This window comes from Urocampus carinirostris, chromosome 3 (genome assembly GCF_059441175.1).
Source record: "Urocampus carinirostris isolate Australia breed hairy pipefish chromosome 3, RoL_Ucar_1.0, whole genome shotgun sequence".
Lineage (NCBI taxonomy): Eukaryota > Metazoa > Chordata > Actinopteri > Syngnathiformes > Syngnathidae > Urocampus > Urocampus carinirostris.
Genome location: NC_142351.1, coordinates 10,775,956 through 10,803,178, shown reverse-complemented (window position 1 = coordinate 10,803,178; position 27,223 = coordinate 10,775,956). Strand labels below are relative to the sequence as shown.

Here is a 27,223-nt window from a genome sequence, read left to right as displayed (position 1 = left end):
TTTAGGTGGTAGCACGGCGACGCAGTGGTTAGCACGTGTGTGGCACAGTTCTGAGGTCATGGGTTCAAATCCAGCTGCCAGCCTTCCTGTGTAGTGTTTGCATATTCTCCCCGTGCTTGCGTGGGTTTCCTCCCACATTCCAAAAAACATGCATTATCAGGTTAATAGGCCGGTCCAAATTGTCCCCAAGTGTGATTGAGCGAGCGAATTGTCTGTCCCTATGTGCCCTGCGACTGGCTGGAAACCAGTTCAGGGTGTCCCCTGCCTGAAGATAGCTGGGATGGGCTCCAGCACCCCCGCGACCCTACTGAGGATAAGCGGCGCAGACAATGGATGGATGGAAGTATTTAGGCATCTGGTGAAGGTCTAGAGATTACGTTGTTGCAAGAAGTCACAATCTATATGCTGAGGGAGCGGACGACCTTCACGAAATATCATTCAAGAACACCATAGAGACCAATGTTGACCGTCTGGAACTTAGAACGTGTCACGAATGCAATAAACGCGTTCCCTTTTAGTCATATCTCCTCTCCGCATATTTAATAACTTTTTATGATCTGCTTGAAGTACCATAGAACATTCAGAAAAGTCAGCCTTACTCTGAGAAGATAGATCGTTAGACATGACCAGTGTAGGGACTACTGCATTTACCCATCTTGATAACAAGTACTGTAACACGTTACTAGCAAATATTGTGACTCAACTTCCCTTACAATATGGCATATTACTCCACTACTCACTAAGGGAAACTCGGTAATGCAAACTTCTCGCTGTCATTCTTTTGCACAGGGGTATGTATGTACATTATAAGGTTGAAGATCAGTCATCCAAGAGGGACTCTGTGTAGAGTCACTGCTCCTCCGCATTGAGAGAAGCCAGTTGAGGTGGCTCGGACATCCGACAAGGATGCCTCCTGGACACCTCCCTGAGGAGGTCTTCCGGGCATGTTCCACCAGCAGGAGGCCCCGGAGGCAACCCAGGACACACTGGAGAGACTGTCTCAGGATTCTGTCGGATGAGCTGGCTGGGGATAGCAACGTCTGGGCTTCCCTTTTAAGGATGCTGCCCCCACAACCCAACCCTGGATAAGCGGAAGACAATGGATGGATATGTACATTCCTTGGAGAACTTTTGTCCTTGAGGGTGCCACAAATACATGGGACTTAACACCAATCTCCAGCTACTTTATGTATGCCTTCTAAGTACATCTGATTAGTCGCAATTGCATCATTGCAGTGTAAAAAGGAACCTGGGAAAGCATTTCCATGATGAAAAATTCCAACTTATTTAACTATTAGAAGAAAATACTGAAATCTGGAGTCAGTTTTAATGGACATATTTGGGTGCATGTCTTCAGTATCAACTAGCACAGTGTGTTGGGTGGAGGAGTGGCTTATACAGAAACAACAAAATAATGCTGCAAAAGTATTGAATTACAGTACAAGTGCTGAATTTGAAATAGTTTTGCATTACACAAGACCTGGAGAAACAGACTTGGATAGGAGATACAAAAAGTACATGTTGGAATGGTCTATAGCCAAAATGGATATGGAGTTTCTTGCCTAGTTGTTCGTTTGAAAGCTTGCACATGCCAGCAAAAGCAATATGAAGGCAGTTATTTGTAAATCGATGGTTCAGGATTCAAGCAGTACTTTCGGTGTAATTGTCAAGGGGGAAGCAGTTGTTCATTTTTAAAATATTGCACTAAACAGAAGAAAAAACAGCATTTCAAACAGTAAATTTTAGTAGCAGTTCTATCACGCTGTGTGGTCAGTGCAAGCAATGACCAATTTTAAAAATAGTATAAAAACAAAACATTGCCCACAACCATACATCTTCATATATCAGTCCAAGGCTGGGTAACGCTAAGTTTTACTTAAACAAACCACGAGCAGAAATTGTATAAAGGTTAGTGGCATTTTTAAATAAAGTATAGTTTCTCCCGTTTTTTGAGAAGGAAATTAAAGGTTTTGGAGATGAAGTGTTTGAGTAGTATGTTAGGAGTGACAAGATTGGATAGATTGAGAAATGAAATTGTGAGAGACAGAACTGGAGTAGTAGTGAAACTGAGCAAGCGTGTGGATGAGTACCCAGTTGGTTTGGACACATGGAGAGGATGGATGAGGAGCAAACGTTGAAGAGGATCTACAGAGCAGGAGTCAATGGACGGAGACCAAGAGGAAGGCCGCGCTTGACACGGATGGTGTCATGAGTGCACTGGACGAAAGAGGTCTAAATGTAGTGGAAGCTAGAGCGCTTGATGGTGATAGGAATGAGTGGAGAAGTGTTGTGAAAGGATAGGTTGTTTTGGACGCGTTCTAAGGGATGGGCAGGGCACCCGTATGATGCGGCAGGGGTAAACCAGTGAAAGCAGTCAGTCCCGGCAGATGAACAGAAGAGTGTTTTGCGTCACCCTGACCCGAGGTGACATTGCCGCTTTCTCGTGTCCCGTTCCGTGCTGAACTTGTTTGGGCATTTGGGTTGGCCATGGTCCCAAAAGAATGGTTTTTTTTTGCTACTTTTTCCTCTTTTTTTGTGTATACATTTGTCTTTGCTGTCCGTCACCCTTCTGAGGGATATGACCAGCTTATTTGAATTGAGAATATTGCACATCAAATTTTTATCTCTTTGCAATTGTCAGAAACAAAACCATGTACGATGGCCTGTTATGGTGAAAGATTGTCAACAAAAAACAAATAAACATTGCTGAAATTATGTCAAATGTTAAATGAAATGAAAGAGCCGGAGGCTGCATCATGCTGTGTTGTTTAAAAGAAACAATTCAGTATTCTCATTGAAATTTTATTGTCAAGTTCGAAAGATGTCATCACATGCCTGCAGGGCATTAGAGTTACACTATGACAGCAAAGTATGGAAGCACATACAAACTACAAGCAGTTTTCTTTACCTTTCACTTGGTTAGCATCCATCATATGCAAGTTCTGCACCGCACCTTAAACGACTTCCAATTCTACCAAAGAGTGGTTTGATATTTGGGGCAAGCCATTTTTTAACAGCAATTAGGAAGGTGGTGACAGGATGAGCGTTTGCACCAACTCACCAAAGAAGTAAATTCACATTTGTCATCCACTTAAAAACATGCTGTAGTCTGGAATCATCCGACCCTTCATAGACCCCACAGGTAAACGGGACCCCAAAAAGGGTGAGGAATCCCAGGAGACGGGCAGTGATTACCCAGTGAGCATTTCCAACCGACTCAGCTGAACCGTCCAGTACATAGTCCTGTCCCTGCTACCCTTACCACATTATTTATCCCACTTTTGAGTTTTTGATGGGCAGAAAGTGTCTCTGGGAAGAGGCAAGTCAAGCTCGCTGAAAAACCAATCTAGATGTGGGAAATGAGGCATTCAGTCCATGATATTATGCCAGGTTTCTCCATTTTTGCGCATTATGTGGGGAGATGTGATGCCAACACCCTGCAGATTAAGGGGAGTGTGTTATCAACTGAAGCGGGGGGGTTAACCTTTCTTCCATTGCTTTAAGGGTGCGAATTTAACCAGGAAGGACTCAGTAAATCCTGTATGGCTTTCTGTTGGGTCTCATTCAGGGACACTATACACTGGGACCACAATCCGCCGGACATCTAGAACCCAAGAAGAAATAATCAGTGCCTGCATTTGCACTCAAATGTAAAAAGCCGTGAAATGGAGATTCCACACTCACCTGGACTTGCCGAACCACGTTGGCGAGACGTTTACTGCAAGCGTCTTCGCTCTTCACGCACTCGTTTGCTACGCCCTCCGCGATGATTTGGAAGATTTTTGGCAGGTTTGCATTGTCTGGTCCCAGGACCATCGGATTATTACTGCGGGGGAAAAGGATTACTGCAAGTCAACAAAACGTGACTACAGGAAGTCAGCCTTTCCAATTGCCGCATTACTCAATGAGTCAATGGTGTCAAACTCAAGGCCCGTGGGCCACATGTGGCACGCTACATCGTTTTATGTGACCTGCAATGTAATATTGCGAGACGCACAACAATTTTAGTTGTATTGCTTGAATGACTTTCAATTTTACATGTTAAATCGTTAAGTTGTTTTGTTTCCAACTTTATTGACAATTATGCAATATGCACAACACAGCACATATCAAATCCTTCTTTCCCACACGCAAACATGCAACAAGTAAGACTCATACAAATACCTTAAGAAAATGTGTATAAAGAATAAAAATATTTAAGGTTTGGAATAAAAATGTGCAAAATTATAAGCCGGAATCTGAATAGAGCAGTTTTGCATGTCCACTGGATGTTGCTAAAGCCAGGTGCCACTCGCAAGGTAAACATTCAAAAAACATTTTTACACAAATTGACTTCAAAAGGTGCTCTTGTGCTGTGCGTGCAAGTACGTGCATTGCTTAAACACATACAAATGAAAATTTAACTTTTCAATTTAATTTGTTATTTGAACGCTTAGAAATTGTCTTTTTGGTGCATTGATCGAAATTAGTTTCTTTAACTGAAGTTTTTTCCCCCCCAAGTTTAAACTAGTTTACAGGTGTTGCAGTCATGCACTTTCCGGACAAATTTCAACATGTTACCTAGTGTTCTCATTTATTGATGTTCACTATGTGTACTGCGACTCAATGCTAAATCTATTCCACCCTGGTCATCCTGGAAGGGGAATTGCCACTTGTGAGGCCCCTTCAAGGTTCATTTTTTCCCCTCATGCTGAGGTTTTGAGTTTTTCTTTGCCCACATGTTGGTTTAAGATCAGGCAATTGTGTAATTGTAATCCTGTGCAGTACTTGAGAAATTTTAGTGATTAAGGGCTATATAAATGTGACTTGACTTTCTTGGGGTTTGGTTGGCTTTTGGACTGTACTTGAAAAAAAGCCTTTTACCTTCAGCATTCATGTTATACTAACAAAAACTGCGATGCTGAGCATCAAGTTACTCTCCATTTTTACAAATGCAGTTGATAAACACAAGAGATTAAACCTCAGTAAAAGGAAAATATTGAATAAAACCCTAAATAATCATGTTATCATCCAATCTTAAATCCGCCAATGCTAATTAAGTTGTGAACCCCTCCAGCTAAGACTTTTTACAACATTGATTTACTAGTCAGTCCCTGTGAGAACGTTTTTTTCTACAATGTGCAAATGAATTTTGCAATGAGTGTTATTACAATGAGCAGAAGAATAACGTTAGAGCGGAATAAACAGCAGCAGCTCCGCTAACCCCTGAAACCAGACATGCCTGTGAATCAGACTGCTGATAAGATTTAAAAAGAAAAGCCAGTGTGTGATTAGCATAAAAAGTGTAGCACGATCAGGTGGAGACTGAAATTACTCATAAAATGTGTCAATCAAGTGTGTGATTGAGAGAGAAAGCAGAAAAAGTGCCCGGCACTACAATTCACGAGCTCAGTTGACATATTCACTGCTTTTGGCAAGAAGGTTTTATGGGGGATTTTGCAATGCCTTACATTTAATTTAAGTCATGCTGCTTGTATTGACATTTGTTTTTATTAAAAAAAAATCAGGGAGGTATACAATTTTTTATGTGATGTCTATAAAGAGTTGCTGCCAAGCCCAATATCTCCTGCAGTTAGCTTACGGTTTAAGTGAAAGATTAGTCATACTGGTTGTGTAGTGAATTGCCACTACATAAAACATTAATGGGGAGCTATTAAAGCATTATTTGAATTTTTAAAATATTTGTCTTTCATTATTAAAATTTATGCCAATTTGTAAGCTTTTGACAACGATTGACTACAGTCTTCCTCTTAATACTCAAAATCGGTATCTGCTCCGAAAAACTTGCATCGGTCAATAAATGGTGTAAAGTGTCATACCCTTCGATGAGATCACACAGGAAGTCAAGCGTGTGGAGAGCCTCTTCTTTATCTTCATTGAGAGGCAGCCAAGTAATCCAGAGGGGAAGAATTTCGCCAATATTGGCACACTCCGGTCGAAAGCGCATGACTTTCCCGACAGCTGAGATGCAGTTTTCGGTGGCGTTCACGTTCTCCTTTGAGCGAGAATCTGCCGCCTGGATGACTCTGTACAGTATGGGGATGGCCTCTGGAACAGAGAGCAGAGCACATCTGAGTAGGGCTGCAACAACGAATTTTTAAAGGCGTCAACGGAACCGATCGATTTAGCGTGTCGCACGAATTATAGAGTACATTAATTCAAAGCATCGAGTTTCTTCAACGTATTTTGATGCACAATAGTTCTCAACTGGTTTGGTATAAGGACCCACAATCCCACCCCAAATACAAAAGAGCATGCATATACAAATAAGACCATGTTTCAAACTCATGGGCCTTATGAGACTTGCCACGAACATTTGTATCCTGAGAGAAGCGCAAGTGAAAAATGAGCTGCAGTTTTAAGTATGTAACTGGTTTTTGCTTAAGCCAGGCACCACCCGCAAAGCAAACACTCTAGCTGTATTTGCCAACAACTAAATTGACTTGAGAAAATTAAAGGAAACCCATCCTGATGTTATTTTTTTACCCAAGTCAGACTCACCGTTCAAGGATATACAAAAAACCAGCACCCAAGTGTTTATTGCCCAAGTTTAACTCTGTCGTACTCAAGTCAAAAAGGACTTAACGGTTTGAAATTCCACGAATTAAATTTTACTTTAAAAACGTATTCCACGTAAGCTGTATCAAAAGATAAAGATGGTGCATGAAATTTGCCCCCATGTAGGTTTTAGATGAGGGGATGGTGTCATAATAGTCTGTAGTTTGCAATAGTCTTTGATCTGTGCAGCCTTTGAGACTGATTAAGGGCTATACAAATAAATATGACTTGACAGTTTCGTGGCCCTTAAGACCTGGCAAATTTTTCTGGTGTGAATCAAGTATTTGGCAGAGCCACAAACATTTGTAATTTACATATGCGTTTTTCAATCTTGCCAGTGCATTTATCAAGACATGCTGATTTCTATATCTCGGGTAATCCGCTAAGTGAGTGTTGGTTAAAATGACAATAATATGTTGGTACGCTTACATTTTCAGTTGCAGGAATGCTTCCCATTTACCACTGGGAAACACTAATTTTTCACATGGCTCATAATTGATATGTAATCCTCTTTAAGTGTAGTATGCATCCGTCCTCTTGGGGCGATTATACTTTTAATGACAATGCCAAACAAATTAATGCCAGCTGCCCTTAATCATGACAAAAGAAATGCAATCACAGAGAAAATCCACCAGAGAGCAGACTTGTAAAACATGGCAACTAAACCTTTACAAAAACTACCTGTAATTCAAGCACTTGAGTCCTCAAACATGCAGTAAAATTCAAGCATTTAGGGATTTCGAACACCCATATGAATCCTGACGACACCACAAGGGAAACTTTAACTCCCTTCTATAATACATGAAAAATTCCTTAGATAAAACGTTTTTATATTACACCAAATAAATGAATAAAATTGGCGTTTGTACTTTACAACAGTAGAGTAAACAAAAACTAGTGAAAAGGAATTCAATTATCGTTTGCTTTACTACAAATGCAGTTGATAAAACAAGATTTGCGAATCCAAGAAAAAGGAAATCCCTCAACAGTTAAATCCTTTACCCCTGAATCATGATTCAACAGTGAGCCTCCAAAAAGACTCCCAGCTAAGACTCACTTTTAATACCATTAATTTACTAGCTCTGCACTTTTGAGCGCTTTTATTACCTCTGGGCCCCTGAATTTAAATGAGTGAGTTTAGTACCTGTGCAGAACGGCCGGTAGTGCTCTCCTCCATATTGTGCCATGACACCGACACCATAGGCGGCTGCCTGGCGTACTTCAGGGCTTGAGTCGCACAAAGACTGCATCATCGGCTGCAGGAAGTACTCTGCATACCGGAAGGACGACGGGCTGCAGTGCTCCACCACATCGTCAAAAATGCACAGCCCCCATTGTCTGTCAGCCCACGGCCTGTTTGGACACTGGGGAAAAACAAAAAATGGATTTACTGCTATGAAAATTGATTTTTGTACATATTTATCACTCAAAAGGTTTCAGATCATCAAATTTTATTATCACACAGACAACCCAAGGAAATTCCCAACTCTTCAGCAGACTATGTTTCGTACTCCGAGCGCATGACACAAGTCGGGGTTTTCCGCTACCCCAGCAAACTAAGAATTTGGTGACAGAGCTCCAAAAAAATACATAAAAATTAAATCAAATTACAATTGCCAGGGCCAAACACATTTATTTCATGGCACTGTAGTACATAGAATGAACCAGGTTCAAACAATTCTGTTAAAGAACACTTACAATGAGCTGAACAATAAGCTGGAGTAGCTGCTCAAACCAAGGGAGCACCTTCTCTTTGTAACTGCTGAAAACCGAATGCAGGACGTCGGATACTTTAGTCAGGATGTACACGTCGTTCTCATCCTGACACAGCAGAGAAGATCCATTAAGAGCACATCCGAAACTCCTGATGCAATTGGCAAATACTACACTTACCTCGTCTTGCAACGTTTCCTCCACCTGCTCATCGTAGTCTTCGTCCTGTCTCTTAGCTGTAAGGACAAGTGCAGCATCCAAGTGAGACTTGTGCAAGCACAATTAAAAGTTATACAATGTGAACTCCAGGTCTCACCATGCCTCAACTCCTGGTTCTTAAAATGCTCCTCCAGTTTGCCTTTCAAAATTCCACCCAGCTCTTCAAAATGCTCATCGTTCAGACAGCCATCTCCCATCAGCTCAATGCACTACGCAAGACCAAAGATTAAAGATACTTTATGAAGAGCGCTAAAGCAGGGAATTAAAAAATAAATAAATATATCACCCCATTAAGTTTACCACCCAGTGACTCAGTCAAAAATTTAGGTGTCACATTTGACCCCAATCTGTCCTTCCAAACACATTTTTTTAGCATTTTCCATCTTCGCAACATTGCTAAAATTCGCCCTATGCGGTGATTATAATTCATGCGTTTGTTAGCTTCCGCCTCGATTACTGTAATGTACTGCTCTCAGTCCCCTGAAGTCCAACATCAAGAGCCTGCAGCTGGTACCAAAGTGCTGCAGCGAGGCTTTTAACTAAGACAAGACAGTTTGATCACATGACCCGATTTTAGCTAACCTGCATTGGCTCCCTGTTAAGATGCGATTTTAAGGTTCTGTTGGTAGTATGCAAAATCATGCATGGACTTGCTCCCCTCGTAGCCTTTAGGTTAAATTTCCCCCTATGTTCGGGTGCGGAAGCTTGGCTCTAAAAATGCTGGTCTACTAAATCTAAGCTTAAAACACACTTCTATTCTATAGGATATGAATAACCTACATTTCATGTGGAACATCCATTGCAGCCTGGTCATCCTGAAAGGGTGATAACCTCATGTACGGTCCCTTCAAGGTTTCTTCTTTTTCCTCATATTGAGGTTTTCCTTTCCCTCATGTAGGTTTTTAGATCAGAGGCTGTGTTACAGTCTGGTTTGCAATAATCTGTGCGGCCCTCAGACTCCTTGTGATCAAGGGCTATAAAAATAAACAGGACTTGACAAATTCTGCACTTTTCATTCTTAGCAGTATTCTTTCAGTTAAACTTAAAAATAAAGTGCATCGTTTTGGGAAAAAAAAAAAAAAAAAACTATGATAAAATGTTCTCCATCAAGTGTGTTACCAATTCCCTAGAGTTTCCCACCGCACCTAATTTGCCTTTCTTTTAGCTGTTCAGGGGAGGAACACAACAGAAAGGAGGAATGGGGGTTTGTTCTCTAGAGTGACACTCGTTCCCAAATTTTTCCATTTATTGGTTTGGGTATCACACAATTCATCATCTGTTTGAAAAGGTATTTTTGAAATGTTACGCACTAATGTGGGCATGAAACATCACAGTCTTTTCGGAAGTATTCATGGATGCCAACGGCTGCGTGCATCTCGCAATTTTCAAGTTAAGTCTCATTTGTTTGTATAGTCCTTAATCGCAAGATGTCTGAAAGGACTGCATAGGTTACAATGGCACCATCCCCTGATCTTAAACCAACATGCAGGCAAGGGAAAAACTCAAAACCTTAGCACAAAGAAAATAAACCTTGAGAAAGGGCCTCACAAGTGGTAATTCCTGAATGAAAGTAGCCCGGTGGGAAAAGAAAAATGGTATATGTGCCTTCAGACTGACTAACAGATGGGATTCAGGTTGGGTTTGCGCAAATATAAGATTTTCCTGCAGCGTAAATCTAGCATCAAGTTAAATTTAAGTAGCTGAAATTAGGAAGGGTGCCGCTTGATGAAAATGACCTCAGATATGTTCCATAAGCCTATTTGTATGACTTCCCATTGTAGCAAACTTTTTGGGCCAACATCAATGTCAGTGATACGCCATCGAAAGTCAAGCAATTATTAAAAAGAAAAAAAAAAAAAAACATCTGTAGCACTGATGAGGACCTACCAAAAGTTAAGATTTAGGGAAAGCACAAAAGCGTACGTTGCAGTGGAGTGAAACCTAATTACCTTGGCAAAAGAATGCATGATTTCAGACAAAACGTCTGAATCTGGCTCTGTTCCGATTGCCTTGATGAGGGCATCGCACATGAACAGCCACATTTGGGTGAGGTACTCCGGCCCACGAACCCGAGCGCACTCCAACAGCAGGGGCATGGACTCTGCAGCCGCCACGCGCACACGTGATACAGTCAAGGAAATCTCACTCAAATAGTCACCCCCTCCATGTTCATCAAAAATGTTGCAGGTCACCATTTTTACAGTATATACAAAGGACTTCGGTTCTTTTCAACATTAAGGATATCATCATGGAAGTAGAACTTGAGCAAAGGAACCATCAGTTTTACAACATGTTCCGTGTACTCCACAAATCCTTCCTTGAGCTCTTTGGCATAACACACCTGTTACACAAGTAAAAAAAACAAAAAACACATTAATTCTGTTGAACAGTTCAGTGGTTACTAAAGAGCAGGAAGCGCGAGCACTCTTTACCACAGGGAAACATTTTTTTAACTTTCCAGAATTAAGTGCAATTACAACGCCACTACACAAGTGGGCAGTGGCGCTCCCATTGAGCTTTATATTTTGCCTACACCCAATGCAGTGTAGACACGAAGGAGACCCTCAAGAGATCTCATGAAATAATTATTTACACAAATGAGGAAACGAGCGAAGAGATTAGGTAGACAAATGTTCTCTTTAAAGCTGAGACTAAGTCGGATGTAGTGCTTAGGTCATTACAACCACTGAGGCAGACGAGCTGGCTTTTTACGTCAAAACAGTTGACAGCATGAAGCCAAATAAATTAAGCTGCAAGTTCGAGACGTTACAACCCAATTACAAAACACCAGAGTTTTCTCTTTAGCAAGACGTGCCCGATAGACTTTGAATGGTCACATGTGACAAGTCGCCACCATTGAGCAATAATTTTGTTCCCCACCATTATTGTGTGGACCCCAAGAATAGATTGGTAAAAGCAGCACAAAAAGGGTTAAGATCATTGTTCTCTCCTGGGCTGCTGATTCTTAGGAAAAAGTTTTTGGCTGTGCCATACACTTATATTTTATTGTGATTTGTTCAATGCCAACCCCAAAACTACATCCATGGTACTGAATATTGCCAACAATTAGCCCGCTTTGTGACACCCATGTCCGTAAACCAATGAACGTAGTTCACAAAATAGAATTGAGCAAGAGTGGAGTTATGTATTGCATATGTGATTTTTGATTTAAAAAACAATGCACCAATTGAAATTATATTGCAGGTTTTATAATATATGTTGCTCTGAATTTGTGATCATTTTGTACTGTAATTTTAAATTCTTAGTTTATAGTTTGATATGTCAATTTTTAATGCTTCTTAAATCTTCTGTTGGAGTTAATAAAGCTATTTGCTGTTGAAAGTTAGACAGTTATACAGAAGTACCTTAAACAAAACAATAGATAAATTATACTCTTGTTCGCAGGGGGAGCGAGAAGATTTCTTCCATTGGGCGCAACAGAAAACAATTGAGAGCAAGTTATTGACTCACACACACCGCCTATTGCTTACCAGCATCTGGCACGCGGTAGATTTCTCCTCCAGCCCAGCGGTCTTTATCCCAAAACTCTGCTGGTCTCCAAGGTTGACAAACTCCCAGCCGTCGTCTTCGGATATGTTCTCCATATCTTGGGCTACAAGGAATATTGTTTAACTTTGAGAAAATCCTAGATCCCAAAAGTGACTTACTGTCAAGGAGAGCCACCTCAGGTTTGATAGCGGCAGTCTTCAATAAGGGTCCCATTACCACTGGGAGGTATTGCTGAAAGTCCTTTCCCAAGATCTTGCACATCCTGGCCCAGGCTGATATCATGTATGAGATCTTGAAAATAAAATTGACAAATATCAAAGTGTTCATTCAGTATTGTACAATTGGGGCTGATAAAGCCAAATATCAATATTGATAAAGCACTTTGATTGCATCAATACTTTTGTCCGGGGATTGCTACGTCAGTTTTCTTGTTAACATTGTTCAACAGTATTTGCATTTCCGTTAAAAAGCTTTTATGTCATGAAATTGATGAACCGTTCTTTCTGGAATACAAGCTGCACCATCCAAAAATACATAAGAAAAATAAAACACAAGTCACATTTTGAGAAATTCGATTTAAAAATCACATGTCAGCTTGAAAAAAAAAATTTTTTTTAAATGAATACTTTACATCTCAGACATGCTCGAATAATTTATTAACAACGCAACATATTAAGAATCATTTGGATAACTAGCATAAAGAACATGCTTACCAAACGATCAGCTTCACTCCAAACCACTAAACCTAATCAAATCCACTCATCTTCTGTCACTTACCAGTAAACAATTCTTTCAACTGAGTGATAGGCCGCTTCCCGTTTTATGAATGAAAGCAATGTTTTGACTCTTGCCACCTCCCACTAAGGGGGATATGTGATCGGTTTATAGATATATGACTTAATTGCAGACTTTTAGTTAAAAAAAAAAATTAAAAAAAAAAAGGATGCCATATATCTTTGTGCCGTCGTAATCATGAACACACTTAGGGTCAATTATTCAACAATCAAGGCATTCCCAAACCAAAAGTATCAGCAATATTCCCATGCATTTACTTTGATACCAAAATTTTCACGGGGAAACACCTTCTCACCTGAGGATCATCATCTTCCAAGTCATTAAAGTCAGTCTGGGTTTTGAGTAGCAACTGCATGACAGCATACGCATCTGGCATGAACTAAGACAAAAACAAAATTATGAGTATATATATCTCCCATCAAAAACCGCAAAAGCAAAAATACCTTCTCCTTGCCGACAGCAAGACCAATGAGGCTTATGCACTCGATGGTCTTGCCTCGAAGTAACCGCAGCTCCTTCTGCACAGCAATCTCCACAATATGCTTAAGTGAGGGCATGAACGAGTCATAGTACGGCACAAACTTTTCCTCTGCGGTGTCTGCCACTGACGCAATGGATGTCACCACCTGCTCCAAAACCAGTTTGGTGCCCTTCTGGAATAACTGCACAAGCAGGGACAACTCTGAAGGATTTGAAGCAGACTAGATATTTATAAGTTTTTATGGCTGGCTACCTCTTGCAACTTGGCCACCATGATGACATGGAGGTGATTGACCAAGATGTCCAGATGAGGGATGAGCAGAGATTTGGGGCAATCTTCTGTGAAATTAATGAGAGCAGCAGCAGCGTGTGCCTGCACTCGGGGGTTGCTCTGGTCATTCATGGTCTCAAGAAGCTTGGTTATCACCTGCACAAGGTATATGTTGTCACGCAAAACGAAATTTCTGCAAGCTTAGCTCAAATTAATTTGACATTACCTTGTCATGAAACTTTTTTTGGAACGTTGGTGCAAAATCTGTCGCCATTTGACCAATTGCGTTGCAGGCGGCATACCGCACCCTTGGATGCTGGAAAGGATTTGGTTGTGATCTGCTTAATGAAGTTCATTGATAAAATCACCCAAAATAAAACAACTTCTTACTGGATCCGTGCAAAACTGCAGCACAGAGACAACGGTCTCATTGAGAACAGCCTCCATCTGTTGGTGGCAGCCTTCGCCAATGGCCGATAGCGCCATCAGCCCAGCATGGCGATACTTCCAGTCAGCTAAGGACAATTGCAAGTGTTATTTCAGTATCAAGAGAAGTTTCCACGACCCGCCATTGTTAAGTTTACTCACGGTTTTGCAACATCTGTCTGATGTGTGGCTTGATCAGAGGCAGGATGACCTTTCCTCCAAGACCACATGCTATTCTGTCGAGAGCGCTCTCTCCTGCCACAGCGTTACTGTTCGGACACACAAGGAGCCACGTTGACCAAGCAACTCACAATTTTATTTTGCCATCAATGTTACCTGTCAAAATCATCATCTTCCAGCTCATCAGCCATGGCCCAATCCTCATCCTCTTCTAGGTCCACCATCATAGCCAGCATCTGAGGCACTAGACATAGACAAAGTTATTTGAAAAAAATGTGGATGACCTGTGGAATAAAGAAATCCAGGTTTTTTGAATATATGCAGCTAGTCTGGCTTAATCTGTTACACATTTACTAAGCCAGGATAGATGCAAATTCACAGCTTCAAATAGACCGCCCCACCCCCATGCACTGCAGAGTTATGGCATATATCTCAAATTAAAGACTGATGCTAAAAAGTGTGATTGAGACATCCATACTGAAAGTAATTAAAATAATAACACCAAGACCTACACATTTGAGGAGAGAAAAAAAAATAAATAAATAAAAAATAACTCACCGCTCTGAGCAACAATGGCTGTGTGTTTTCTCAACATGGCGGCCGCAGTCTCTGATAAGGTGACGATGACTTCTAAAGCCAATTGTCTTTGCATGTTGGGTAAGTTGCTATCTGCACAGAGCTGAGGAAACATGGCAAATGTCAACATTGAAAACAAAGCATGGAGTGGAGGGGGAAAAATTCCAAGTTGCTCAAACTCACCTTTAGGCAGAGTTGCAATGTGGCCTCCAAATTTGGTCGCAGATATTTAGGTGCCGTGTCAGCAATTTCCACCAATGATTTCAGGACAGAATCATCTCCCTGATAGCAGGACTCATTCACTGCCTGTACAGAACATGGTAAATGGTCTGCATTTATACAAGCGCTTTTCAAGTCAATGGAGACCCCCCCCAAAGTGCTTTACACTTACCCATTCACACACACACACACCAATAGCGGCAATGCAAGACGCTGACCTGCTTATTGGGGGCATTAGGGATTCAGGGTCTTGCCCAAGGACACTTTGACGTATAGCACGGAGGAGCCAGGCATCGAACAGGTGTTACTTGTGCCAATTCTGCTAGTTTTAAATCCAGAATATTTAAAACCTAGGGATGGTCTTATTTGACCATATTTGTATTAATGACTGAGGATGAAGCACGAGTTGAGCAATAAAATTAGGCCATAAATTCCTTTAACACTGTAATGAACTAAAAATCTAAAAAGATTGTTAGTTTGTATCCAGGGTCCATTATATTCCATTCAGTTTCCAGAAGGAATCCACCTAGCTTTTGTTTGTGTATTATGGGATTTCAAAACATTTAGAATTGAATACAGCTGTGACAGAATGGTTCCATATGACAGTTGGCAATTTCATTTGTACACTAGTGATGGGAATGACATACTTTTGCCACATCAACACCGTGCATTCCCTTTTCCTGAATACAGACATTTGCTGGTTAGCAGAAATCCTTGCAAGTAACTCACTTTAATTGTAGCGAATAATTTTTTTTCTCAATTTCATATAATGCATTAAGGTACATTTTTAGAGCCACAATAAGTTTATAAAGGTTGTTTTTAAATACTAAAACCATTCATAATTTATCTCCAAAAGTAACCACCCCTGTTGTCTTCAGGTCAAAACGACCCACCACTGTTAAAAACCCAGAAAAATCTCCTGAATTATACATCATTTACCTTTACATCTTAAGACAATCCCTAAGTCCCATTATTAGAATTTTTGTAAATGTTTTTTATTCAAATCTTTGTAAGCTGTATAGATAAGTGCAAATATGGTCCTTAGACAGCACGATATGAAGTTATTAGAAATCATCAATATGAAGTTAAGTACCGATAAATATTTTACGCAGAACTGGCAAACTTCTCACCTGCAGAATACCGGGATGTAAGTCAGAGAAATGCTTGAGCAGGGCGGAATTGCTCTCATTTGATAGGACAAAAGAGGATGCGGCTCGGGCAGCCAGAGTGCGGATCTGAAAACAATGGACATTAAACATTTAGGTCATTGCCAAGTATTTAAGCAAGAACAGAGGACTTGTATCTCCAGCTCGGGGCACATTCTACCTGAGGGTTCGCTTGGTCCTGCATGCACTGGAGAAGCATGCGCTTGATAACATCCATATAATGCTGCTGCTGATTGCCAAAGATTCCTGGGAAGTTCCTAGAACCAAGCAAGAAAATCCTTGAGTAACCAAATGTTTTGAGGATGCCCGCACCAAAGGCAAGGTCTAAAAATTGACAATGATTTCACCACAAAAGACTGCAATCAACACACTTAAACAATCTCACCAAAATATGTGTAAAGCAGCTTCTCGCAAGCCCACATTTTCTGAACTGACAGAGTCAAACAGGAACTTAAGCACCTCTGGCCACTGATTGTTCCCATCATCATCTAGATTACAAATGATAAACGTCCTGTATTTGAAGGAATTGTATATAAAACTTTAGAACGAAAATAGAGGAAGTATTCAAATATTACCGATAAGGTTGCGGGAGAGCTCTGCTGCAATGTCGCACACCTTCTTGCGGATGTTTAGTGAAGACTCCTGTTGAATGCTGGTCAAAAGTTCGGTTTTGATGGCTGTCTGCAAGTCAACTGTGAGCCCTGGGTAAATCTCTTCAAAGGAGGAGGACAACAGCCTTCGCAGAAGCACTGCTGCCATCTGTCTCACCTAGTTGGAGGAAAATAAAAATTGAACAAAACCTTTATGTAGCATCCTCCACACAAACTGGGCTCATCTTGGACATCCCCCAGTTTAACAAATATATCAGCTTTGAGGTAAAGGCTAAAAGCAGGTACTGAGCAACTGGTAAACTCAGGTTAAACAAAAACAACCAAATACATTTGCTTTTACTCTGTTAAAAGTGAGAAAACTACAGTTAGTTATATTCCAAATTGTTCAAGTGCCACGGGGGCTAGTGTATGGCAATCCCTTGGTTAATGGGGACCAAAAGCTGTGAAAAGTCCCCGCGACAAATAACAGTCAGGAGTGCAGCCATTGCACGCGAATTGTAGCTCCAGCCCACCCGTTACATGGCTAATGAATCGGGCGTTTGTAGGATACAGCATGATCGTCAGGGTGGCCCGTGAGAGTAGCATAGCAGTAGGCCAGAAATGCCACCACAATCGTTTCCCAAACCGAATAATTGAGCACCTGCTGGTGATCACAGCCTTTGCGCTGTTCTGACTTAACTCTGTGCCCCGACGGATCACCACCTTATCGTGGTGGGGCACTTTGTGCGTCTCAATGACCCCTAGAGCTATGTCGGCGGGAGTCTCGTACTCCTGGCAGGGTTACCCAAGCCGAACAGGTCGAAGGGTAGAGTCCAGACTAAGAGTGATCCCAAAAGCTGGTGGCGGCACGCTTTGAGGCGGTTTCCCACAGACCTGGATTCCGGCAGCCGCCTGCAGTTGTGGGAAGATGCCGGTCGTCTAGGGTCTCCCTTGCCACTGGATCCATCTTCTCTACAATCAAGATAGTGGCGTTGGGGAAAGCGCACCCCTTACGCCACTTTAAAAACCATCATTGCGCAGGTATCTTCTTTTACCTGAGTCCCCGACCACAAAAGTCTGGCGGCGATGGAGTAACCAGTGACGGGAGCAGGTTTGAATGAGCTGGAAGCTCTTAGCTGGACCTCTGCACGTCAGCGGCACAGGGCAAGGGTCGTTAGCAGCTGGGATTGAGTGGCAGCTGTTTCCGGCAGACCCCTGTGCGTCTGAGCAGCACTATTTAGTGGCCGCACTGCTCACCCCAATTGGGGAAAGGCCTAGAAAAGGTGGCCTAAAAATTGCCCACTCAGCACAGTACCCGGACAGGAAACCGCGCCTGTCGGGACATTCCACTATGCGGTCGAAAAACAATAGCATTTAGAATTGCAGCATGGAACATAAGGACACTCCCGGATACCAGTCTGGACAGACCACAGCGCAGAACAGCACTCATTGCCAACGAGCTGAAGCGATATAATGTGGATGTGGCAGCGCTCAGCGAGACCAGACTCCTTGAGGAAGGCTCACTCAATGAAGAGGGGGAGGGTTATACATTCTTTTGGAAGGGATACCCCATGGGCGGACACCATCTTCACGGAGTTGGTTTTGCAATTAAGAACACTCTACTGCTGAAGCTCACAGAGTCACCAGTGGGTGTCAGTGAAAGACTAATGACTCTTCGCATCCCACTTGCAAAATGCAGACATGTCACATTAGTTAGTGCCTATGCACCAACACTGCCATCGAATGATGAAGAGAAGGATCGCTTCTACCAGGCACTCGATGACATACTCAGTCACATCCCGAGGAATGACAAAATCATGCTGCTTGGTGATTTCAATGCAAGAGTCGGAAAGAACTTGCAAAACTGGGATGGTGTGATTGGTGCCCATGGCATTGGAAAAGTTAATTCCAATGGCATGAGACTTCTTAGTCTGTGCGCGGAACATAACCTTACCATCACAAACACCATCTTCCAACAAAAGAATAAATATAAGGCATCCTGGATGCATCCCAGGTCCAAACACTGGCATCTGATTGACTACGCGATCGTGAGGAGGGCTGACCTGAAGGACGTGCTCATTACAAGAGCTATGCGTGGGGCAGACTGTTGGACCGACCACCGCATGATTCTGACAAAGGTCAGAATGCATGTCCGGCCCCTAGCACGTCATGGTGGTTCAAAGAGGAAGACACTCAACTGTGCCAAACTCTCCAGTAGCGACACCCTTGACAACTTCCGTTGCTCTCTAGCTGAGAGGCTGGCAAACATTGAGCAGCTGGTCATGTCAGAGGCTGGGATGGATGAGAAGTGGACCTATATATCTACCACCCTCTTTGACACTGCAGCCCAAACCGTTGGTTTTAAAACTAAAAAACACCAGGACTGGTTTGACCAGAATGCCGGAGAGATCTCAACCCTCCTGGACAGAATGCACAAGGCACACAGAGCCACCCTGAACAACCCACAATCTCAATTCCATAAAAAGCTATGGCAAGCCCTTCGTTCCGAGGCCCAGAGAACTCTCAGAAAACTGCAAAATGAGTGGTGGATCTCAAAAGCCAATGAAATCCAGTCTCACGCTGATAGAAGCGATATGCACAGTTTCTATGATGCAGTAAAAACCATCTATGGCCCCAGACACTGCTCACTGGCACCTGTTAGATCTGCTGATGGAACATCTCTAATCAAGGATCAGGCTATGATAGTGGAGCGGTGGGCTGAGCATTTCAACACCCTGCTCAACCAGCCCACCCCAGTGGACCCAACTGTCCTTTCAGAGCTCCCTGAACATCCTACATTGCCAGACCTCGACCTCCCGCCAACTTTCAATGAAATCCTACATGCAGTCAAAACCCTGAAAAACAATAAATCCCCTGGACCTGACAACATCCCAGCTGAACTTCTCAAGGTAGGAGGCTACCTCTGTACACGGACACTGTTTCAATATATTTCAGAGGTGTGGAGACGAGAGTGTGTCCCGCAACTGTGGAAAGATGCGAACATTGTGACCATCTTTAAGAATAAAGGAGATAAATCCATCTGCTCCAACAGTAGGGGTATCTCTTTGTTGGCCACTGCTGGAAAGGTCCTTGCCAAGGTCATGCTCCGCAGACTCATCTCCAAAATATCGGAACGCGTCATCCCAGAGTCACAGTGTGGTTTTCGAAAGGACAGGGGAACAGTCGACATGATCTTTGTGACACGTCAGCTCCAAGAGAAATGCCGGGAGCAGCACAAGGACTTGTTCATCGCCTTTGTCGATCTTTCAAAGGCATTTGACACAGTGAACAGGGACCTACTGTGGCAAGTCCTGAAGAGATTTGGGTGTCCACCCAAGTTTCTCACCATTCTTGCACAGTTCCATTCAGGGATGACGGCCAGAGTGGTAGTTGGAAGACACAGCTCAGAGCCCTTTGGCGTCGAAACTGGAGTGAGGCAAGGCTGTGTGCTGGCTCCAGTTCTCTTCAACATCTTCCTCGTCTGTGTTACAACACTGCTACGTAGAAGGATGGAGGAGCAGGCTGGAGTTACCATCAACTTCAGGGCTGATGGTAACCTGTTTAACATCAGGAGGCTACAGGCAACTACCAAACTGACTTCAGAGACCATCATTGAGCTACAGTATGCTGATGACTGTGCCCTGGTTGCCCATACACCGGAGGCTCTGCAAAACATTCTCTCGGCAGCTGTAACTGCATACACCAGAATGGGACTGACGATCAACACCCAGAAGACAGAGGTACTCTGTCAGTCCAGTGCTGACCTCTTACCAAACCCAATAACCCTCACAGCAGCAGGGCAACACCTGCTCATGGTGCCCACCTTTAAATATCTGGGGAGCATAGTGTCTAACACCTGCTCATTGGATGATGAGATCCAGAGCCGCCTCAAGCAAGCATCAGCATCTTTCGGTCGACTAAGGATAAGGGTCTTTCAAAACAACAACCTTAGACTCCACACCAAAATGCTGGTCTACAGAGCTGTATGTATCACGACATTACTGTATGGATGTGAGGCATGGACTATCTACAGCCGCCATCTGAAGAGCCTCGAGACCTTCCATGTAAGATGTCTTCAGAAGATCCTTGGCATCACATGGAGGGACAGAGTGCCGCACACAGAGGTGTTGGAGAGGGCAGGCAGCTGCAGCGTGGAATCCATTATGGCCCAACGCCAACTTAGGTGGCTGGGGCATGTTGTTCGAATGCCCAGCCACAGACTGCCACGCCGTATCCTCTATGGTCAGTTACATCTAGGCCAACGCAGGGCTGGTGGGCAGAAGAAGCGGTTCAAAGACCAAATGAAGAACATCCTGAAGAGATGTCGGATAAACCCCTCCTCACTGGAGGAACTTGCTTCCTGCCGAGACCTCTGGCGCTCCCACTGCTCACATGGAGTGGATTACATGGAGGAACAGCGCATGCAACACCGTGCAGCAAAGCGTGCAAAGAGACATGCTCGCCAGGCCACCCCTGCTCCCCCCAGCACCCCCTTCACATGCTCTGTCTGTAACCGCATCTGTGGATCCAGGATCGGACTCTTCAAACATCAGCAGACTCACAATTAAAAGAAGATGGTCATCATCGTATCGATGGACAACCCCAAGCAGACTTAACTCCAATTCAGATTTAATGGATGAATTTCTTTGACGCAACTAGCCACTGAAATACAAAGTTGAGGACTGGGAGAATTGGCCCTTCTGACTAGGCAATATAACAATAGCTAGTGATATCATTTTTGCCATGATAAATAAAGTCGATAACTATTTACACCACCCGACCACAAGGAAAATGGGGGGAGCCAATGCAAGTTCCAGACCAACATTCAAGAGACGAATGTGAAAAGGACTAGCCCATCATTTCGCAGGAATAGCAGCTCACAGAAAGAAAGTGAAACTGGATTACAAAGGCGGTCAAAATGAGGGATAAAGAGACAAAGAATAAAACTCAGCACACACATAGCATGCTGAAGGAGTAGTAGACATGAGAGGCACCCATGTTCAGTTGTTAAATGGTTTCTTTGCTTGGGGGAAAAAAAAAAAAAAAAAAAACCTGCGGTGACATGCACTGCAAACTTTGCGGACATGTGCCAACCAAGACTGAGAACACGGCAAAATGATTCAACCATTTAAAACTAATGTCCGCTAAAATACGCTGGGGGAAAAACAAGTCAGTCTCGAAAGAGTGTTAGCGGACATTTAAGGCAGTTGCAGTATGATAGCCAAAATGTTAATAGACTTGTTAGTTCATAAAGAATGGTCCTTGATACGAGAGACTTGTATCAGGCTATGACTAATGTCATGAGGGTGATACTGTTGCAAAAGGATGTTTTACAAATAAAGGCACACATAAACTAAAGAGTTTAATAATTTTGTCAACAAAGTAATCACTTAAAGGGGAACTACCCAATATATAAAACATGTCATATTTCATATAGTACGATTATAAGCAAGATGTAGACTATTGTGGCGTTTGTAAAATTTAGCACTATTAGGACAATAAGGTTAAACAATTCATTGGAATTTGATTATTGTGATGTGCAAGACTGCAAACTGTATAATCACTGGAGGGAGATAATGATGTGTTATAAAAACAATTGGCAAAAGGACATATGGAGGAGGACTGGTTTGTAGGCTGCCACGGAAACCAATAGACACTTTGGCGCGTTTGCAAAGACAATGAAATGCTTAACTGATCAATTTTATTGGTTATAAAACCGAACACCGCAACTAGCGCTGTGATTTCTGCTGCAGCTATTGTGTATCTTATCGGGTTTGAGCGTACGAGAGTAAACAGATCACGTGTGCTTGCTTAACACCCCTTTGATTACGTTCCATATTTCACAGCTAAGCATGGCTTTCCAACCCTGTACTTCGAAGTTACCCTGTCATTTCTTGTGATCAACACGGAGGTGTCCTGCAGCCGCTGGAAGCGGTCAAGCAATATCAAACTGGGACTAATAAAAGATGCAGATGCTTCATTTGACTCACTCAATATTCCGTAATAAAAATCAAACCTTAAGTGCAATGTTTAACATCCCATTAAGATAGTTTCCCATTATCGTTAAGCCCTGCTCCAGGTGCACATTTTTTCCCCAGAAGCCCACAAAAATGAATCACCTCCTCTGCAGCAGATGGATCTCTGACAGCCTGAAGCAGGAACGTGATCTTTGATTGACCAGGGATGGTGTCATAGGTCTCCTAAAGACACAGAACAACAACAGTTAGAGCAGGGGTCAGGAACCTATGGGTCGCAATGAGGAAGTATGACTCAAATTTTCCTCAAAGTTCCTTGGTTAAAAGATCGAAGCTTGTTGATATGTACGCTAGGGTGGTCCTTAATGGGGGTCGAAATTTTTTTTTTTGAAATATTGGGCTCTGACCCCCCGCATATGTTCTTATATCGATAAAAACACACTGTGTGCAATTTTGAACAATTTGGATAATATTTAGAGGTAGCGCAACGACTTTGAAATTTCCCAAAATGGTAAAATTTTGGCAATTTGAGAAAAAACGGAAATCTTAACCCCATGTGTACGGCGTTTTAGAACATCCAATTTCAGTCCATTGCCTATAATTGTAACACGAGAAAAGTTACAAGTAACTTTGTACACTAGGTCTGATATAATGTGCGAAAAATCCTTATTTTTCATACCAAAATTTCAGAGGCCTTGAGCGACCTCTAAATATCCTTTGATTTTGATGAAACTTTGCCTAATTACGTTTTGTATATATTGGAACATATTCAAGGGGTCAGAGCATGAAATTTTAAAAGTCGAAAAATAAGGACCACCCTAATGTACGCTATGCCAAACAATGTTTAATTTTAAATCTGTACTGTCCAGTATATGTAGGGCTCATTTTAACTACAGTTTACAGCAAAGGTGTCACACACAGAAAAAAACATTTGCCGTAAATTGCCATGGAATCCTTCATATGGAAGTACATTTAAGCATCTGTGGTTCACTGTAGACACCGTGATGACAGGCCACATAGGAAACTAATTACATCAAAAATATAAAAATCCCAGAGCAATTGTATCGTGTGAACGTTCGGAATGGGTGGAGCAATGCAAATAGCGCAAGCACTGCCACCTGTCTCTTGTAAATACACCCATTTGCAGAATTCTGCAACATTTTTACCCAAAAAATATGCTTGCACCTCTTATTATAGAAAAAAGGGAAGGTCAAAATGATCCTAAACCATCCCAAGTGTTTGCAGGGGGTGGTGTATTTGTTGACATTTGCTGACACAGGCTCTGGCATTATTCTCATTTCATAAATTTTTATCACATGTCACATGTGAAATAAGATGTGCTGAAGAAAAAGCTATTGTCTGGACAGCAGGATTAGCGGTTTTGTTTCAATACACAGTGTGGGTCTTACCAAAACCAAAGCAAAATATTTTGCTTGTATGGCCCTTTGAGTGAAAATGTAAATGAATTGTCTGCATTTATATAGCTCCATTTAAGTCAATGAAGACCTCCCAACACGCTTTACAATGTGCTTCACACTAACATACAGATAGCAGCTCGGTAGCCTAGATGGTAGGGCGCCCGCTCCAAGACTGGGAGGTCGCTGGTTCAAGCCTCGGCCGAGTCATACCTAAGACTTACAACATTGGTACCCATTGCCTCCCTGCTTGGCGCTCGGCATTAAGGGCTGGAATTGGGGGTGCTTGGTCACCTAATGACTCCCAACACAGCAGTTGGGTCTAAAAACCTGGCGCCGATTGAAGGCGACGAGTCACGTCGATAGCTTTGCGTGACTAAATGATTTCCGGTAGATATCATGTTGATACTGGCTGAATAATAATAAATAATAAAGCACCATCAGTAATGCAAGGCAACTACCTGCTAATAGGGGGGGTTAGGGATTCAGTGTCTTGCCCAAGGACCTTTTGATCCCAAGACGAGCACTTTACCTACTTACCCACTGTCGCCCTGAAAAAATTTCCCAACCCCAGAGTTGGAAGAAAACATGAGAAAAGGCTCGGACATAAAGTTGGCCATACGTGGCCATCAAAACGACCCTTTCATTTGACAAAAAAAATATATGGATTTTTCTCCCCTCAATGTTGCCACAGGCTCCCCCCAAATGTTCCACAAGTCAGAGCATCTCAAGTATACATTGCCAATGATTGTGAAGCTACACAAATTGTCAAGACAAAGATTTAAAATGCCAAAACAAAAACAAAAAATACTAATAAACGCACACACACACACCATAGAATACCAAATTCATTGAATAAGCCTAGAGTCATGCACTCGCTTTCCCAGTTAGCCATAGATGTGACTTCAAGGTCCTCTTAGTATTGTACAAAATCATACATGGACTTGCTCCCTCTTATCTTTCAGATCTGATTTGCCCCTATGTCCCGGTCTGAAGCCTACGATCTGAGAGTGCCGGTCTTCTGGTGATCCCAAGAGCAAAGAAGTGTTCTGCTGGTTCGAGAGCGTTCTCCATCCGGGCACCGGTGCTGTGGAATGCTCTTTCCCCCGAGATCCGATCTGCAACCTCAGTGGAAATGTTTAAATCTAAACTTAAAACTCACTTCTACTCCATAGCATATGAATAACCTACTCTTCTCGTCGGCTGAAAAATTGTCTGTGTAATATAGTGTAATAATCTGTGAAGCCCTTTGAGACTCTTCGTGATTTAGGGCTATACAAATAAAGATGACTTGACTTAAAAACACAGAGCAGCTTGCAGGTAGAAAGCCTGCAATTTTTTGCACGAATTGGATTAAGGGTTGTTAGAAATAAACTAAGCAAGACAGCCGCAAGCAGTCTTTTTTTAATCTCACAGAATGCAATTCAATATAAATACATTGCACTTCTCAAACCTTCCTGTGAGGAGTTTGCATGTATTCCCCATGCTTGTGTCCAAATAGTCCTTAGGTGTGAATGAGCGAATTGTCTGTCCCTGTAAATGGCTGGCAACCAGTTCAGGGTGTCCCTTGCCCACTGCCTAAGATAGCTAGGGATGGGCTCCAGCACCCCCACAACCCTACTGAGGATAAGCGGTGCGGATAACAGAAGGATATTGCACTTTTGTTGTCGGATAATTACCGAGCCATGCTTATGACTTTTTTTACTTGTATTTTTTTGGGTTGCTTGCTCGTCATCCACTGGGCGGCAGTGGCTCAGGAGGTAGAGCGCTCGTCTTGGGATCAAGAGATCGCAGTTCGAATCCCGGCTCCTTTGTGATACACGTCAAAGTGCCCTTGGGTAAGACACTGAACCCCTAATACCCCCAATAAGCAGGTTAGCGCCTTACATGGCTGCAAGGCAAATATTGGGAAATGTGAAGCACACTGTAAAGCGCTATATAAATGCAGATCATTTCACTAGCAAATGCCAATATTGTTAGAGAAGGATGGGTAGTAAAAAACTTTATACATTATAAATATGATTTAAACAGTGTGATCGTTTCAAATGGAATAAGAAATTGTTACAATGATGTGAAATATGAACTTTGAACAAGATTAACAGTCATTTTGAGGACTGGTCTCATAAGCCTTGGCTTCAAAATCTTGTGACTCCCGATTGGTGTAAGTGTGAAGCACATTGTAAAGCGCTATGGGAGGTCTTCATTGACTTGAAAAGCGCTATATAAATGCACACCATTTACCATGAATTGTAATTTTGAGATGTGGAGTTAGTTGGAACATGATTGAAGAGATATAATACAACTACTGCACAAAAGTACAATACAATGAACCCACAACACGCTTTAGATCAAATCCAGGGCTGTTAACATGGCATAATAAACTCACTACTCCCATAACGTGTTTAAACAATAAGTTTATTTAATTTCAATATTCAATGATAAGTTGAATTGCATGGACAAAAAGAGCCACCAGGAAGTACCTTGCTAGCCCCGTGCTATATTAGGTTTAGCTAGTTAGCTAACATCTATACTCAACAGTATATAGTAAATACTACGACACACCCAACAGTGTAAGCGACTAGCAACGACACATAGCTGCCATAATGTACGTAAATACGCGAATGTCACCAAAACGACTTCAATTTCCGAGGCTACACCGACCCTTAGAACTACGCAGCCGCCGCCATACCACCGTTAGCCGCATAGTGTTAGCTGCCAACGACCCGACGCTGGCTCACGTTGCACGTGGGTTACCAAACCTGACGCGGGGCTAAAACTAGCAAGGCCGTTAGCTTCGGCTATAGCAGTCACGCCTTAGCCATTACCATACTCATATAAACTAAGTAAACCACTCCATCTTTACCTCTGATTGCTTCCTGACATTGTTGTCGGGGCTCATCAAGTTAGCCAGCAAGAGGTAAAATTGCTGCTGTTCCGCCATTGCAGCGATCCGAAAAGGCCAGCCGGGTGGGGACGCGGCGACTTCAGCCCGGCAGATCCAGCGCCTGGCTCACAACAGTGCTGGGCGTTCATTGGCTTATTTTAGCTGTTGATCTCGACGTCCATTGGCCAATGGATGGTTTTTAGAAGCGTCCAATTGGTTGACACTATACCTGATTGGCTATTGGAC

At 42.5% G+C, this 27,223-nt stretch overlaps 1 protein-coding gene across 1 annotated transcript; it reads right to left on the bottom strand.

Annotated features, from left to right (window-relative positions):
• Positions 1–2,788: 2,788 nt before the first annotated feature.
• On the bottom strand, positions 2,789–27,103 carry ipo5 (importin 5). Its single transcript, XM_088330639.1, has 26 exons — positions 26,957–27,103; positions 22,823–22,903; positions 16,689–16,881; positions 16,499–16,601; positions 16,274–16,370; positions 16,078–16,182; positions 14,912–15,034; positions 14,711–14,831; positions 14,309–14,396; positions 14,135–14,241; positions 13,937–14,061; positions 13,773–13,862; positions 13,529–13,702; positions 13,239–13,457; positions 13,091–13,174; positions 12,159–12,291; positions 11,982–12,103; positions 10,735–10,831; positions 10,440–10,612; positions 8,588–8,699; positions 8,452–8,507; positions 8,257–8,379; positions 7,703–7,922; positions 5,820–6,048; positions 3,685–3,826; positions 2,789–3,604 (listed from the first exon to the last, which is right to left on the bottom strand). Exons 1-26 carry the CDS (start codon positions 27,032–27,034, stop codon positions 3,500–3,502), a joined length of 3,300 nt encoding a protein of 1,099 aa, XP_088186765.1. The 5' UTR covers positions 27,035–27,103; the 3' UTR covers positions 2,789–3,499.
• Positions 27,104–27,223: the final 120 nt, after the last annotated feature.

Coding starts and splice junctions, on each gene's coding strand:
- ipo5 (XM_088330639.1), bottom strand. CDS start 27,034: ATGGCGGAACAGCAGCAATTTTACCTCTTGCTGGCTAACTTGATGAGC. Junction 16,882..22,822: donor ATCCATCTGCTGCAGAGGAG/GTGATTCATTTT, acceptor TCCTCCAACTAG/GTGAGACAGATGGCAGCAGT. Junction 6,049..7,702: donor CTACCGGCCGTTCTGCACAG/GTACTAAACTCA, acceptor TCTCTGTTCCAG/AGGCCATCCCCATACTGTAC.